Below are 16,252 nucleotides of genomic sequence, written 5' to 3'. Positions count from 1 at the left end.
TTATTGATGATTCCCTCCTCCCCCCCCACAAAGGCTTTTGTTTATGAGGATTGTAGCTATCAATATTGGCCATAATAGAAATTTAAATGGATAAAATTTTAAAATATTGATATAATTACTATTTTAATAAATAATCTATTTATGTATTTAAAACAATAATAAACATATGATATGTTGACATAAGTAATGTATTTTATGAAAATTTATCATATTTTCCAAAACAAAACAAAAATGAGAACAGTGGCATTGTTTTCCATATTTTGGTAAATCTCTTTAATATTGGGCTTATTAGAAGACAACTGGATTCCTGTATCTGCCTCTATATTCAAATTATTGGGATATGTTTTGGTTGAAGGAAATCTGGCCTCTCACAAATGTACATTTGGAAAGAGGAGTCGTCTTTTAATTACAAATACAGACTTAATATCATTATGAGAATTTATTTGACCTCAAGGATGTTAGGAGGTCAGACACCATACTTGGAGAACCATTGGTGTAGAGAATCCGTCAAAGGATCTGAATTCAGATGCCACCTTAAATACACATCCTGGCTGTGTGACCCTGGGAAAGTCATTCCCTCTTTATGCCCCAGTTCTCTCATGTAAAATGACGGGGTTAGACTTGTTAGCCCCTGAGGTCCTTTGCAGTTCTAAATCCATGACCTGTATTCACATTCTGGCTCTGATACTGACTGTTTGATCTGAACCATACCAGTGTGAGTCAGACTGAGGTGAGAGGTTGCTTAGATCCGTCCATTACACTGCAAGAAACAGGGGGAGAGGGAAGGAACTTTTGGAAATGAAGTTGATGTAAAAAGAATGGTTATTGATGAGAATTAGACATTTAAAAAAGGTATCATTGTACCCATTGGACAGATGAAGAAATAAGACTGAGGCAGGTATGAGGCCCCACCGTCCTGATACGGTAGGACTGGGACCTTGAACTAGCCGCAGGAAAACAAAACCATCGTTCTTGGAGATAACAGGTTTGCTTTTCTGAGTGACTTTCCTAAGGCAGGCAGGCAGGCAGGCATCCTGGCTCTGCTCCCCCCTGGAGGTGGCAGGCTTTCATGTATAAATGTTAACAGTCTGGTAGCTTACTTTTCCTCTCCGGCCCCACTTCCCTCATCTGTCAGATGAATGGGTTGGGCTGGAGAGCCGGGAAGGCCCGTCTTCCCCTCTGCTCCCCGAGCCCATTACGGTGAGGACAGTGATGGCTCTTCAAGGCTGCTCTCCACGCACTTTACATGCATTATCTCATTTGAATTCGGGTGGGGGGGGGAGCACCTGATTCAATGAGCTGCATTTCCTGCAGAGAGAAGGGCCCTAATTAGCCAGAATTCTTTTCCAAGTGGCCTCCCCATTCTTTGCTGCCATTAACGCACAGCCGCAGTCACCTAGAAAAGCAGGTCCATTTCCACAGAGCTCACACTGTTCATGCCTTCGCTGCTCACATGGTCCAGACACGCAGAGGACAGGCAGCCACCCGCTCCAAGACCCAACCTCCAAGTGACCTTCATTTTGGCTAATTGCGCAGTGATTGCTGGCTAATCAACATCCTCTTGGAAACGAACAAATTGGGCTGAAGGAGGGAGGCAGAGTGGAGAGTGGCTCATTAGAGCTGGCATCGGCTGCAACACAATTCTTGTGTTGAACATAGGGCACTTGGCATGATAATCATTTGTCGCTCTGTGTGTGTGTGTGGAGGAGGTGGGGGAGGCAGCAAGCTTTGATGGGGCATCCCTATGTTCCAGGCGCTATGCAAATATTGTATTATTTTATATGCACACACAATTGTATGATCATATGAATATAGCATGTACTGGTACGATGTAGTGGACAGTGCCAGACTCAGAATCAGCAAGGCTAGGCCTCTCTCTTAACACCTGACAGCCATATTGCCTGTGCAAATGACTCCATCCAGTAGGTGACCTGGGAGAGGGGCCTAAGTGGTCATCCTGGTAAACCCACTGTGATATGGATAAGTGAATGGATGGATGAATGAAGCAGGGATTCAACTTTTGCTGTGTGCTAAGATCCAGGGACACCAATGCACCCAGAAAAGTCAGACAGTCCCTGTTAAGGGGCTCCAGGTCTGGCTGGGTCTCAGCTGCCAGTCACAGGGAACGGGCCTCTGGTCCTTGGGGGGCAGTAGCAAAATGCATAGACGATGAACCTCAAGCATCTGCTACGTATCAGGCTCTGTGCTAAGCAGTCAATCCCACTGAAACCCCCAGGTCTCTTTCAGAACAGCTGCTTTCATCCTAAGAATGCCTCCCCTCACAGACTTGTGATTTGGGGTGTTGTGTGCATTCCTTGCTATTGACTTTCAGCTTAGATTCAGCCCAGCACTCTGGCTTCTTGAGATTCTGTGGATCGTGGCTCATAATCCACTGTGGCAGGTGTGGACTTGACCTGTGCCCTTCCCAGATCAACCACGTCCTCACCCTCTGGATCACCATCCCCCATCTACTCCAGACTTGCTGCCCAATGCCCAGAGACAACCCCAGCCCAGGCTCACACAGTGGAAGCAGCCTCTGCTTGGCTGCCCCTCCCTGTGATCTGCTGCTTCCTGCCAGAGCAGCCATTCAAGGCTCCTTTGCAGACATGCTCCTATCTTTCCTCCCAGATTTTCTCGTGCCCTCCTAGACTGGGCACCTCCATTCTCCCCTCCTGCTTTCTCGCTTTCTTTCATGCCTTGTCTTGCTCCAGTATAATGTAAGTGCCTTGAGGGCAGGGATTGTCTGTCTTCAAGGATCTGTGGGACTCTGGAGCAGCCAGCATCACTGAGCGCTACGCACAGCCTGGTGCCGCTCATGTGCAAGAAAAGATGTCACCCTTGGAATATCATTGGTCCTCTGAGAATGAAGAAGGAGCAACAGATGCCTGGATTTGCATTTCTAGTGCCTTTCACGGTGCCTGGTATACAGTGAGTGCTTAATAAATGCTATTGTAACAACACAGGGCCAAGCACAGATCCCCAGGGTACTCCACTGTGGACCTTTGTCTATATTAACATTAAATCATGAACAACCACAGTGGTGATTACTCTGATTGTATTATTGTCTACATTTCTTCCACAAAATTTTTAGCATGAGATCCTTTAGGGATATTTTATCAAAATCTTTGCAAAAAGCCAAGATAAACAATCTCCATTGTACCGTCCCTCATAAACCCAACCTCTCTGTTCTCTGTTGATTATCAGCCAAATTGAATTAGGTTTTAGAAAGGGTGCTTACTGTGTGTGTAGCAAGAACAAACCCCCAAACTTGGGGCGCATTGTCCCCTTGCACAAACATAGACAATTTTACAAGGTGTCATGCACAACTGAGACATATTCAAATCACTTGCCAAATCCTTTGGATTTTCTTATCTAGATATCTCTCCTCACTGTTGGGCTCACTACTACCTTGTGTCACAATGCACACCACCCACACAAGTGGCACCAGCAGCTTCCTAACCAGTCTTGCTTCCAGCCTCCCAAACCACTAGAACCATCTACTTTAGGCACAGAAATAATAGTTGGCACTGGGACAAAGCCAAAGGCGGGGGAGGAGCCATGGTGACAACAGCATTAGTCATAGCAAGTCTTAGGGAGAGATGGAGCAATAGATTATGATCAGACAAAGGAATTTCAGAGTCTCGATTGTGGAAGTGGGACGTGTGGATGATGGGGACACCACTCTGCATAGCTGAAGGGCTGTGGAGGTCATGGAGGTTGTGCCAGGTTGGGGAGGGCCAACATGAATTCTGAAGCTCCCCAGAATGATGACTGGGGTTGGGCTGGAGATGAAGTCTTCACCGAGTCAGGCAGTGACTTCTTGAAGGGGAAAGATGACCTGGGACCAGCTGATGGCAGCCACAGCTTCTGGACTGGGTGACGGATGCTGAGAGTTGACCTCCAGAGAGCAAAGGTTGCTAAGTAACTTAAGCAGAGGGAGATAGATCTGGTCGTGTCAACAAGAGCTACTCTGTCTCCATTTGGCCCACAAGTGAGCTCCAGAGTCCTTTGCCTGATGTCCCAGGCCTTCCACAGTGGATTTACTCTCACCTCCCATCTCCAGTAGTCCACCACTCTGCCATTTATTCAATCCTTTCCTTTTATAGATGAGGATACAGTCCTAGAAGGATGGTCACATGGAGAGTAAACCTCAGAGACAAGCGCTTGTGGCTCCAATCCCAATGTTGTGGCCACTGCATCATGCTGTCTTCTCATGGAGTATGGAGAGGAAAGCTTGGGGTTATGATGTTCTCCTAGGTTCCTGGTTAGCTCTGGAAGGGCCCTTAGAGATCCATCCCCCTTTGCTGGCCAGGAAATGAGACTACACACATTAGCCAAATATCTGAAGGCCTTGGGGTGGCAGATGTTTTCCCAGAGGGTCCTGGTGTGAACATCCATGCTGCCAACAAAAGGTTCTGGGACGAAATGGTGATGTGGCAATTGTAGCTAAAATATGAAATGTTGACCTTTTAATGTATCACCAATGTTTCTCGTGTATGTTGATTCCCCCATCTCAGGAGCAAGAATAGTCTTGATTTCCTCTACTTTGTTCCAGAATTTCCTTCTCTTTTTCTTTATCTGAAGGGTGTTCTGTGCCCCGGGGGCCTCTAGAGACCAGCACTTATAGGATCGCATTATATATTTCAAGCCCCAAATTATTTCCTGGACAAATTAGTTTGGTAGATGCTGTTTTAGGTTAATCCATTTTTGCTTCTTCTGGTAAATTAAATCCAAAGAACATCATTCCCGGGGGTGGAGTCAAGATGGCAGAGTATAAACAGGACTTCCTTGGGGCTGTGTCTCCCACCTCCTCCAATTCATGTAAAAAATGACTCTAGACAAACTTTGGAGCTACAGAACCCACAAAATGACAGAGAGAAGCTAACCTCCTGCTGAAGACAGCCTGGCAGGCCAGCAGGAAGTGGATAGCGCAGCACTCTAAGAACCAAGCCCAGCCCCTCAGGAGCCCAAGATTCTACCCTCAGGGAGGCCTGACCAGCTGCCAGCTGGAGGGACTTCAGATCACCAGCAGCTGTGGAAGTTTCCAGAATTATCAACTCATAGATGCCAAGGACAAAGTGAGAGGTCAGTGCAGTGTGGACTTTGGGACTTGGGAAATTGGAGTGCAATCTGGCCTTTGCCCCCTGGAGGGGGAAGTGGCTGAGGTGCCGCGGCTGTGAAGCTGCCACCTTGTGGCTGCTTTAGAGCTTCTGGTCTACAGATTGTAGGGGAACCAAGTGACCAGTCTGAGAGGTAATCACTCTGGCTTTAACCTGCTTGGGTCTGGATTGCTGTCTAGGATGGAGGTCGTGGGATCTGTGAGCAGTCTGCCAGAGTGTGTGGAAGCTTCAGAGAGGGCACCCAACTAATACCTCCAGCAGCTGCCAAAACCCCAGCATTTGGGATAAAGCTCCTGTTTCTGGTAGCAGAGTCCTACTGTGGCAAAAGGCTCAAAAGTCAAGTAATTGAGTGGAAATATGAGTAAGCAAAGGAAGCAAAGCAAAGATAACAATCCAACTTTACAATCCTATTTTGGGGACACAAAGTATCAAAGCATGGAAACAGGAGGAAGACAGCAAGTCAGAACTCCTGCACCAAAAGCTTCCAAGAAAAATATGAACTGGTCACAGGCCAATGAGGAGTCTAAGAAGGATTTTGAAAACCAGATAAGAGAAGTGGAGGAAACATTGAGAAGAGAAATGGGAATGATGCAAGAAAATTATGAAATGAGAGTCAACAACCTGACTGAAGAAAATAGCACCTTAAAAAATAGATTAACACAGATGGCAAAAGAGGCTCAGAAAGGCAATGAGGAGAAGAATGCCTTAAAAAGTTGAATTTGCCAGATGGAAAAAGAATCTCAAAAGCTCAGTGAGGAGAATCATTGCTTCAGAATTAGATTGAAGCAAATGGAAGCTAGTGACTTTATAAGAAATCAAGATACTATCAAACAGATGCAAACAAATGAAAAAATAGAAGGCAATGTGAAATACCTCATTGGAAAAAGCACTGACCTGGAAAATAGATCCAGGAGAGATAATTTAAAAATTATTGGACTACCTGAAAACCATGATCAAAAAAAGAACCTAGAAATCATCCTTCAAGAAATTCTCAAGGAAAATTGCCCAGGTGTTTTAGAACCAGAGGGCAAAATAGAGGTTGAAAGAGTCCACTAATCACCTCCTGAAAAAGATCCCAAAAAGAAAGCTTCTGAGAATATTATAGCCAGGTTCCAGAATTCCCAGATCAAGGAGAAAACATTATAAGCAGCCAGGAAGAAACAATTTGAATATTGTGGAAACACAATCAGGATAACCCAGGATCTGGCCACTTCTACACTGAGGGATCGAAGGGCTTGGAATATGATATTCCAGAGGTCAAAGGAGCTGGAATTAAAACCAAGACTCACCTACCCAGCAAAATTGAGCATCATTTTTTCAGGGGAAAATATGGTCATTCAGTGGAATAGAGGACTTTCAAGCATTCTTGATGAAAAAACCAGAGTTGAATAGAAAATTTCATATTCAGATACAAGAAGCAAGAAAAGCTTGAGAAGGTAAACAGGGAAAAGAAATCATAAGGAACTTATCAAAGTTGAACTATTTACATTCTTACATGGGAAAAACAATAATTGTAACTGATGAAACTTTTCTCAGTATGAGAATAGTTGAAAGGAATAGAAATATATATATATATGTGTGTGTGTATATGTATACATTCATACATATGTTTATATAGGAGAAATAGTTGAAAGGAATAGAAATATATACATATATTTGTGTGTATGTATATATATGTGTGTATATGTATACATTCATACATATGTTTGTTTAGGAGGGTATATGGGCATATGAATACATATGTGAGTGTCTACAGGTATACATAGACAGAGGGCACAGGACCAATTAAATAGGAAGGGATGATACTTACAGGGTGAAATTAAGAGGTGAGAGAGGAATATAATGAGAGGAGATGGGGAGAGACAGAATGGGCTCAATTATCTCTTATAGAAGAGGCAAAGAAAAATTGTTACAATGGAGGGGAAAGAACAGGAAGGCAAAAGGGAATGAGTCAACCTCATTCTCATTGAATTTGGCTTAGGGAGGCAATGACGTACACACTAAATAGGGTATCTCACCCTACAGGAGAGTGGCAGGGAAGGGGATGAGAGGGGGGATGATGGAAGGAAGGGCAGGCTGGGGGGGGTGGGAAGTTGTAAGAACCCACTTTTGAAAAAGGACGGGATCAAAATAGAGAATAGAACAAGTGGGAGGTGGGATAGGAGGGAGGGAAATATAGTCAGTCTTTCACAATATATCCAATATGGAAATGTTTTGCATAACTACACATGTACAATCTATACTGAACTGCTTATCTTCCCAGTGAGGGTGGGTGACAAGGGAGGAAGGGAAAGAATCTGGAATCCAAAGTTTTAAATCAATTGTTTAAAAAAAAATATATATATACATGTTATTATTATTATTATTATTTTTCATGTAACTGGGAAATAAGATATACAGGCACTGGGGCATAGAGATCCACTGTGCCCTACTGGAAAGTTGAAGGGGGAGTGGGAGAAGATATGGGAGAGAGAAGATTGGGGGAGGGAATATTTAGTGGGAACGCTGTTTTGTAGTGGTGGGTAGGGAAAATTTGGGAGAAAATTTGTAACTCAAAATCTTGTGGAAATGAATGATGTAAACTAAAACCTCAGACACAAAAATTTAAATAATAAAAATGAAAGATGTAATAAAAATTTTAAAAAAGAAAAAAAAAAGATCATTCCTGTTCCCTGATCCTCATTACATGTCTACTCCCTGAGCATTGTTTGCCCTGGGTATCTTTGCAGAGTTCTGAATTGGCTCTTTGTGATTCTGGAGCTTGGCCTCCTGCCTCACCTGGGCATTAGCCCAGCAATCAGATTTGACAATGATGGTCCCTTCAAGCAAGTGGGATCTCCACTCCCATCCAACTGACATTGGGAAAGGATTCTTAACAAAGACTGCTGGCTGCAAATGGCCCTAATTTTGTTAGTTTCTTAGGGTGACAAAAACTTAATTATGGTCTGCACATTGTTGAGAAAGAGCTGGTCTCATAATTATGGGTAACATGAATGATCAATGTTCCAAGCATATTTAAATTTGCCATTTTATTCTTTTCAGAGACATGATGTAAGCTTTTAACTCTGAATGCTCATAAGCTATATGGGCAAGAGATGAATCTTTCATCTTACCCCGTCCTGATTCTGAGCTTCAGAACATCCACTGTGATCACCAATTCATTTTGGCATCACATCCAGTGATGTGTCATATCCCCCAGAATGCTGGCAAGAGAGACTGGGGTTAAGATCTTAGGCATGGGACTGGAGAGTACTCTAGAGGCCATCTCGGCCAAACCAGCCTTGCTTCTGACATCCTCGGCAAATTCCTCACTGTGTCTGGGCCTTCATTTCCTCCTCTGTAAAATGGGGATAGTAATGACTCCAGCATCTACTTCACGGGGCTGTTTGAGGTTCCAGGAAGTCAATTGTCCCGTGCTCGCTACACGTGCAGCAATAATTGTTTTTGTTGTTGCTGCTATCATTTCTTCAGATGAGGAAACGGACCCAAAGACATGAAGAGATTTGTCAATGTCGAGATTTGAACCCCCAGCTCCTCCCTACAAAGCTACAGCTTTTTCCATTTGTCTTCCTAGTTTCTTAGGTCTAGGGTTTAAAGGGGCTTCAGAGCCCCTGTAGTTCAACCCCAATCCAATACCAATGAGGAAGCTGAAGCTGAAGCAACTGGCCCAAGTAGAAAGTGTCTGAGGCAGGATTTGCACCCAGGCCCTCTAAGCCCACATCCCACCCTTTTCCTTCCATTGCTTCCCATTTGGTTATAGATGTCGCACTGTAAGAGGCCTCAGAGATGCTCTCATCTGTCCTTCTCATTCTGTAAATGAGGAAACTGGAACTTGAGGCCATGAAGTCATTCGGCCAAGTTCACGTGGGTAACATCTTGGCTGGACGAGTCCAGATCTGCCAATGCCAGAGCCCTCCTCCCCTCCCATGCAGGAAGCACACAGCCCCCGGGGGGAGGGGGGCTGAAGTCCCAGGCCCCTTTGTCATCCATTGGTTGTGTGACTTTGCACCAAAGACTGGACCTCAGCTTCCTCATCTGTACCAAGGGAAGCATTGAATTCTGCCAGCCCTAGCCCTGGACCTGTGCTCTCCAAGGCTCCTTTCCGCTTTTGATCCTGGCAAGATGGGTTCAAGGGATGTTGGTAGAAAATGTGCTTCTCCACGTGGCTGTGAGGGGCAGCCCACTCTTTTCCTCGAGACCCTCTGGGGTTTGCACTTGCATTAGAGAGCTTGTTTCTGCCCCTTCAGTTTGTGTCTCTGCTTTTCTTCCCTTTATGTAGCTCTGTGTCTCCAAGTGCCCAGACAAGTTTTTAACCTTCATAGACGTGCAAAAGAACCACAACATTGATAGGAGCAGCTGGGAATACTACCGGCAATACTGTAAGCCTGGCTTCAACAACCCTCTAAAGGTAAGGGGGGGCCTGCCCCAAGGGCTGCAGGGGCTTAACTCATGACTGAGCCATTCTGGGAACACGAACATGGTGCCTTCATGCTGCTTGGCGTGTCCAGAGCCTTGTGACCCCCCGTGGGCTTCTTGGCAAGGATATTGCAGTGGTTTGCCATTTCCTTTTCCAGTTCACTTTGTAGATGAAGAAACTGAGGCAAACGGGTCAAGTGAATTTTCCAGGGTCACTCAGCTACAAAGTGTGTCTGAGGCTGGATTTGAACTTGGGAAGATGAGTCTTCCTGACTCCAGTCCAGGCCCATTGCAGAGATTCCTGAGAATGCAGTTGGATCAAAGGTGGCCAGCTCCCTGTGGTTACAGCAGGTCTGGGTACAGTGGAGGGCCGTTCCTGCAGCAGTGTCTACTTTTGATTTTTCTGGTCTGTAAATGGCTATGTTGACATGTGCCTTAGCTAACAGCACTTTTGTGGTAGCGAAAACTGGGAACAAAATGGGTGTTGATTGATTGGGGAATGACTGAACAAATTATGCTTATGCGTGTGATGGAATATTAGTGTGCTACAAGAAACGATGACTTACATGGGAGAAGCATGGAAAGACACACTGATAGAGGGTGAAGGAGGAGGAAGAGGAGTGTGTACAAACTGATGACAGTAACCTAGAGGAAAAAATCATGGAGACGAAGCCAGGGACCTTTATCGGTCGTGTCCCTGGAAATGCCACATGGAAATGAATGTCCTCCTTCTTTTGGAGAGACGAGGGGGTACATTTTAAAGTAAGTAAATAAATGGATGAATAAAAAATAAAACAAGCATTTCCAGAACATGAAACTGCAAATCTATCATGTACAACTTGACTTTCCTTTTAAATAGATAACAAAGTTATCATGTGACTCTCTTTTTTTCCCCTCCCTCCTCTCCAGCCCTCTGATGGCTACTGTTAGACACAAATATGTGTGTATGTATATACATGTATGTGTATATGAATATATATGTATACACACAGATGTACATGTGTGTAAGCATACACATATGCATATGTACACATATATGTAAAACAATATTATCCATACTTCTGTTTATCAGTTTTTTCCCATGGATGCAGATGGCGTCTTTCATAGATCCATTGTAATTCACTGGGGTATTCATAACAGTCAGAATGATTTCGTCACTCAAAATTGTTCTTAAGCCAGCGTTGCTGTTACCATGCACAGTGCTCTCTTGGTTCTGCTCACTTCGCTTTTCAGTCATTTGTGCAAGTCTATGTTTCTCTTTGATCATTGGGCTCATCATTTCTTACAGCCCAGTAATATCCCCCCGCCCCCCGATCATGTGCCACCACCTGTTCAGCCGCTCCTCATCTGGGGGCATCCCTACAACCTGCACATATTATTAAAGGAAGTAACTTAGGTAATGAGTCCATTGGGATGCTTGTTTTTAAAGAGCAACAGGTGTTAAGATTTTATTTGGAAAAGCAGTTGGCTACTCCTTGAAGGCTAACATAGCTCTCACCCTGCCCACTAAGTACCACACACTCCTTCTGCTTTCAGCCGGCGTCAGAAGTTTTTCAGAAGGAAGATTGCCCATCGATGATTTTTCCCAGCAAGTCTTGTGAGTGATTTGTATTCTTTCTTAAATTCAGACTTTGTGATTTAGACACAGTCTCTACACAATCAAAACATGTTTAAAAATGAAAAAAAAAATCATGTCAGTTATTTGGTGTCACTTGGCACATACATATCTGAGCAAATGATTGTTTCAAAATCCACTCAAAAACCTGAGTTCAATGCATTCCCTTTCTAGATAAGGTAACTAGGGGCAGAGGGGTTTAGTCACTTGCCCAGGTCACAGTATCAGCATAGGAATCCAAACCCAAAGCAAGTCCATCATTGGCAAAGCCATTCGTGTTGAGTGAGGGCCCTGCGGATGAGTCCTGAGAGCTGGGTATGCATGGGGGAGCTAAAATCTGAGCCTCCAGCAGGAGTACCTCTATGAGTCAGCTAGAGGATCCATTGCAATACCACCTCTGGGGGTGGATTGGTCAGGAAGAACATAACAAAGACAATGAATTTTTCTTTATTGCTGTCATTTCATTTTGGTAAAGTCCAATTGGATCCCCGCTTGATCACTTTCTGATTTGTAAAGGTGAATTCTTTTGTGGCACTTCTCAACATGGACCTATCAAGATCAGTGCATTTGGATCTGATCTTTCTCACCTTCTTATAGAAATGGAGGAGGAAGCAGTGGTTATGGTCCACTTGTTGGGCATCCAAAGGCCACAGATTCACAGCCTCTGAGTTGGAAGCTCCATCTGAGGTCATCTCCTTCTTCCACTGCCTGGCCAAGGGGACAGTTTAAGTAGAACTAGCACTGACAAGATCAGATTCTGCTAAGAGTCTTCTCAGTGCCACTTACAGCTCTTCTTGTGGCTTCAGCACTTCCAGTCTAAACCCTTAAAAAGGAAAGAGAACATCCAAAAGGCCTCCCCATTGCTTTAGTTGCCCAAATGTGAACTTGGCTCCAATTCCATTATGAAACTTTCATTTTCAAGGGTTAGTTGAATGAGCATTTAATTTTTTCCCTAAGAGAAAAATATATTTCCCCTTCATAAAATCCAGCATGATGTGGTTATTAAATTATTTTTCTGATGGGTAATAGACATTATTGCCAGTTTTCTTTCTGTGTCATGCCTTGTGTTCAAAGTGAGCCACTGAACAGTATGGTTGCAAAATACCCAGAAGGCTGCAGGTCCACTTTCTCTTTCAGCTTTAGGACCATCAGGCCATCTTCCCATCATCCAGCAATGGGCAGTTAACTGTTTGCAGTGGGTAATTTATACACCATCTAGCAAGAATTGAAAGCTTCAGTATGGGGGGGGGGTACATAATAAGGGATCTTTGTGTGTTGGGGGGGGGCAGAGTAGTGACTACCATGATTTTCGTTTATTTTTAAACAGTTCTCAAGAGATGTTTCCCTGACTTAAGTGCTATCAGTGCCATTTTGGCCCTGCAAAACAAGACAACATTCTTTGATGGAATTGCAAATTTCAGGAATATCACTGATCTCCGGAAAAGTGTTAAGTATGTTTGTTTATCTCCTCAGTTTGTGTTCGGATGGGATCCTTAGATCAGAGCCCCAGCTTGCCACTGGGGCTTCTTGGAAGATAAGGGTGGGGGGAGGCAATTTGTTATTCTTTCCCTATAACTTCAGTGTCAACCACAATTAAGTAATGGGTACAGGCTTACCAAATCTCTGTGTAATGACGAAGAAAGAAAGTTGATCGAGGAGTAATGAAAATTACTCAAATGTTTGTGAAGTTGGGAAATGACTCAAATGGAAAAAGTATCAAGATAACATGGTGGAACCTGTGGAAAGCTTCCTCCTATTACTTCTGTCATCACTCACCCTCTTAGGGTTCATGGTCAAACCCTATGGTCTCATTGTTGAGAATGCTGATGTGGAAGCATCTTCCACTGGTGCAGACAGGCAAGTCACCTTGCTTTCTAGTCTTAGAGGCTTGCCTGGGGGCAACGAGAAGCTGATCTCTCTGGGTACACAGTGGGTATGTGTCAGAGGTGAGATTTTAACCTGGATGACCCTGACTCCAAGGCTGGTCTTCTAGCCAGTCCAGTCACTACCTCGCTCCAAAAAGAATCTCGTGAGTAGACTTACAGCCTTCATTCCCAGATAATTTTTAGTGACTAAAGCAATTAATAAAAATATTTTTTATTAGAGAAAGAGAGACAGAAAGAGAGAGAGAGACACAGAGAGAGAGAGAGAGAGAGAGAGAGACAGAGCAAGCAAGAGAGACACAGAGACAGAGGCAGAGACAGAGACAAAGGCAGAGAGAGACAGACAGCAAGAAGGTGAGAACTGGGATGCCCATTAAAGTGATAACTCTACATGGCCTTGTTCTTCTCCAGTGCCCTGGGCTGTGCAGGGCGCTCGGTGCCACCTGTTAGTATTGAGTGTTCCATGTTGCATACATACACATGGCCAGGGTGTCTGGTTTCATGGCCCAAGGTTTCTGAATTCAAATGTGGAATTGAAAGGTTTTTCAAATACATTTGGAGGCCTTTCTGTTTGTCTCCTTGAAAGTTGGCAGGGATTCATTTAGAAGAGAGGCATCCTGGCAAAGTGGGAAGAGTTGGAATTTGGAGCCAAAGGCTCTGGTTTCCAATGTCAGCTTATCCATTTGCTGTTTGAGTGACCCCGGATGCTTTCCTTAGGCTCTTTAATGCCTTACTTTGCTGATCTGTAAAATGAGGAGTTTCTGTTCAGGAGCCTCTAAGGTTGATCCCCCACCCTAGGTCTAAACCTTGATCTTGGGAAGAGAGAAAAGCCTATTACAGTTAAAACAGGTTAAAAAGAAACAGGTTAAAAAAATAACAAACTCATAGATTTATGGAAGTTCTAATAAGACAGATAGAATCAAAGTTTCCTGGTTCTTTGTACTTAGAAAGTTAATAAATACCATTAGAGAAGGAAATCAGGAGTAGACTTCAGGGTTCGTTTAAGTGGGGAAATCAGGGGCCCAAAAGTAACCCTAGCCCCAAAGTCCATTGGTGTAGGATATACTCCTTAGGGGTGGGGCATTGGTCTCCACCCCAAAGTAAAGCTTTCTATCACAATGGGCTTGAGGACTGGGGTTACACGTAGAAAAGCCATTTCTAACCTTGCCTGAATTCAGCTGACCATCTCATTGCAGTTGTATTGGTGTCCAAGCATTACCATAGGAGTTGCCCCCAAATGGGTGGGACTAAGGATGAATTAGGCTAGCACTGACTTTTTCCTATGTGGATTCAATGAGCTCCAAGCAGATCTCCCCTGAATTTCTTGGTACTGATTCTGTCTCCCGGAGCGTGGTGTGCACTCTTAAAATTGCATTTGTCTGACATCCTTGGGAGAGATGCTTTAAACCATGGTGCATCCAAGTCTACAGGGTTACCAAGAAGGCAAAGCTACATGTATTTCTGTGCTAGCAGCAAACATCACCAAGAGAAGTCTTTTGAAACAAGCTCTGAAAAAGCAGCTTGTGAAATATTTTCATTCTAATAGTGGCATTTCTTTTTAGGGCAAGCCAGAAAGCTGATGGATTTTTTAAATCTTCTCTCTTCTCCTTTTAATTCAGTGGTATCAATCTGGTCCTTGCTACAAGAACAATTGGCTTGAAAGTTTTTGAAGATTTTGTAAGTTCTTGGCATTGGATTCTCACGTAAGTCATTCCATGTCTGCTTCTTCCTCACCTATTCCATTCTCTGTGTGATTCAGTGGCTTAGAATTTCTGTCTGTCTTCCCAAAATTCCTTGGGCTCTCTGCTCTCATTTTCAGTGGATACTTTGCCAATTACATGAACAGGACTCCAAGTTACCCAAGCACACATGGGTAAAATACATAGAAATGTGGACAAGCCTGGCACATAGTTACAGGAATTTCTTATACCAATATTTTAGGATTCTGCTGTTTTGTTAGTGGGATGATTTATTTAAGTCACAATTCCTCTATGATTTACTAAATAGTCTTAAGGAATTGCTCTGGTCAAAAAATGTAGCCAAATAAATTTAATTAAATAAACGTTCATTTAGATACCTGCTCTCCACAAGGCATTGTGTTAGGCTGTGGAGGTACAAACACAAAATGGAAACAGTGCCTGCCCTGAAAGTCCTTCCATTCTATAACAGAGAGATTGATGCTAACATTGACTTCTGTTATCTTTGGCAAAATATTTAACTTATTTGGGCCTCAGTTTCCCCATCTATAAAATGAAGATCTTGTAGGTGGCCTCTGAGGTCATGCTCTCTAACTCTAGACCTAAGAATACCTATACAGATATGCAGATACAATCTAAGGACAGAAAGAAGAGGGAACTACCCACTAGAGAAGTCAGGAAGGGTTTTCTCCAGGAGGTTCAATGGAAATCACACAGCTATTTGCTATTCCACCCTCCACCATCCCCTTGTGGGCGTGTTTTCCTTACCTAGTCTCAGGGCCTTGGGCTATTGGTCTGCACACTGTCTGTAATATCACTGAAACAAGGTTTTCTTACTGAACCCTTTTGTCCTTCATCTAACACTAAAGTTGGGGAAAGTCAATGAAAGCTTAGCTCAGTACTTGACACATAGTAGGCTCTTAACAAATGTTACTTGAATGATTGAAATGGAGACATTATCATAGCCAACTAGTATTGCTTAATGGTCGTTCACTGAGATTTACTCACTGAGAGAGCCTGCCTTCCTCAGTAGCAGGCTTAGCTGTGTATTGGGGACCACACAATGTCTTGCTCCCTCAGGATGGGCTCTTCTCCTTCAGCAGAAGAACCCATCACTGCCTTGACCTCATCTCCTCCCTAACAGAGCTCTTTTTAAAAGGCAACCCTGGTATATGGAATAAGACAGCCCAGCTGCCCCAGAAAATGATGGACAATAAGATTTCCAAAAGGGAGAGGTCAGGAATGCCCCTGTGAACCCCAAGTCTCTGTGGTAGGAGGAAGATTGCCCAGATGCCATAGGGGAGAGAAGGCAAAACTAGACACATTCACCACAGCCTCTGGATCAGGTTGAAGGCAGTCTTGTTTGAATAGTTCAAGAAAATTCCCCCAGCATGTTAAGAGATACATGTGGAGGGGCGGCTAGGTGGCGCATTGAGTAAAAACACCGGCCCAAAGTCAGGATGACCTGAGTTCGGTTCCGGCCTCAGACACTTAACACCCACAAAAAAAAAAAAAAAAAAA

At 43.8% G+C, this 16,252-nt stretch overlaps 1 protein-coding gene across 1 annotated transcript in view; it reads left to right on the top strand.

Annotated features, from left to right (window-relative positions):
* Nucleotides 1-16,252, top strand: part of SLC44A5 (solute carrier family 44 member 5) — a 183,622-nt gene that overhangs the window by 82,410 nt on the left and 84,960 nt on the right. Inside the window, exons 7-10 of the mRNA XM_069102247.1 lie at nucleotides 9,400-9,528; nucleotides 11,073-11,133; nucleotides 12,479-12,602; nucleotides 14,654-14,737. Coding sequence (XP_068958348.1) covers nucleotides 9,400-9,528; nucleotides 11,073-11,133; nucleotides 12,479-12,602; nucleotides 14,654-14,737 — 398 coding nt within the window. The remainder of the gene's footprint in view (nucleotides 1-9,399; nucleotides 9,529-11,072; nucleotides 11,134-12,478; nucleotides 12,603-14,653; nucleotides 14,738-16,252) is intronic.

This window comes from Petaurus breviceps, unplaced genomic scaffold (assembly GCF_028583685.1).
Source record: "Petaurus breviceps papuanus isolate PSGF00001 unplaced genomic scaffold, PetGlider_PUasm1.0 545, whole genome shotgun sequence".
In the NCBI taxonomy this organism is placed as follows: domain Eukaryota; kingdom Metazoa; phylum Chordata; class Mammalia; order Diprotodontia; family Petauridae; genus Petaurus; species Petaurus breviceps.
This window is presented reverse-complemented; position numbering and strand designations above follow the sequence as displayed.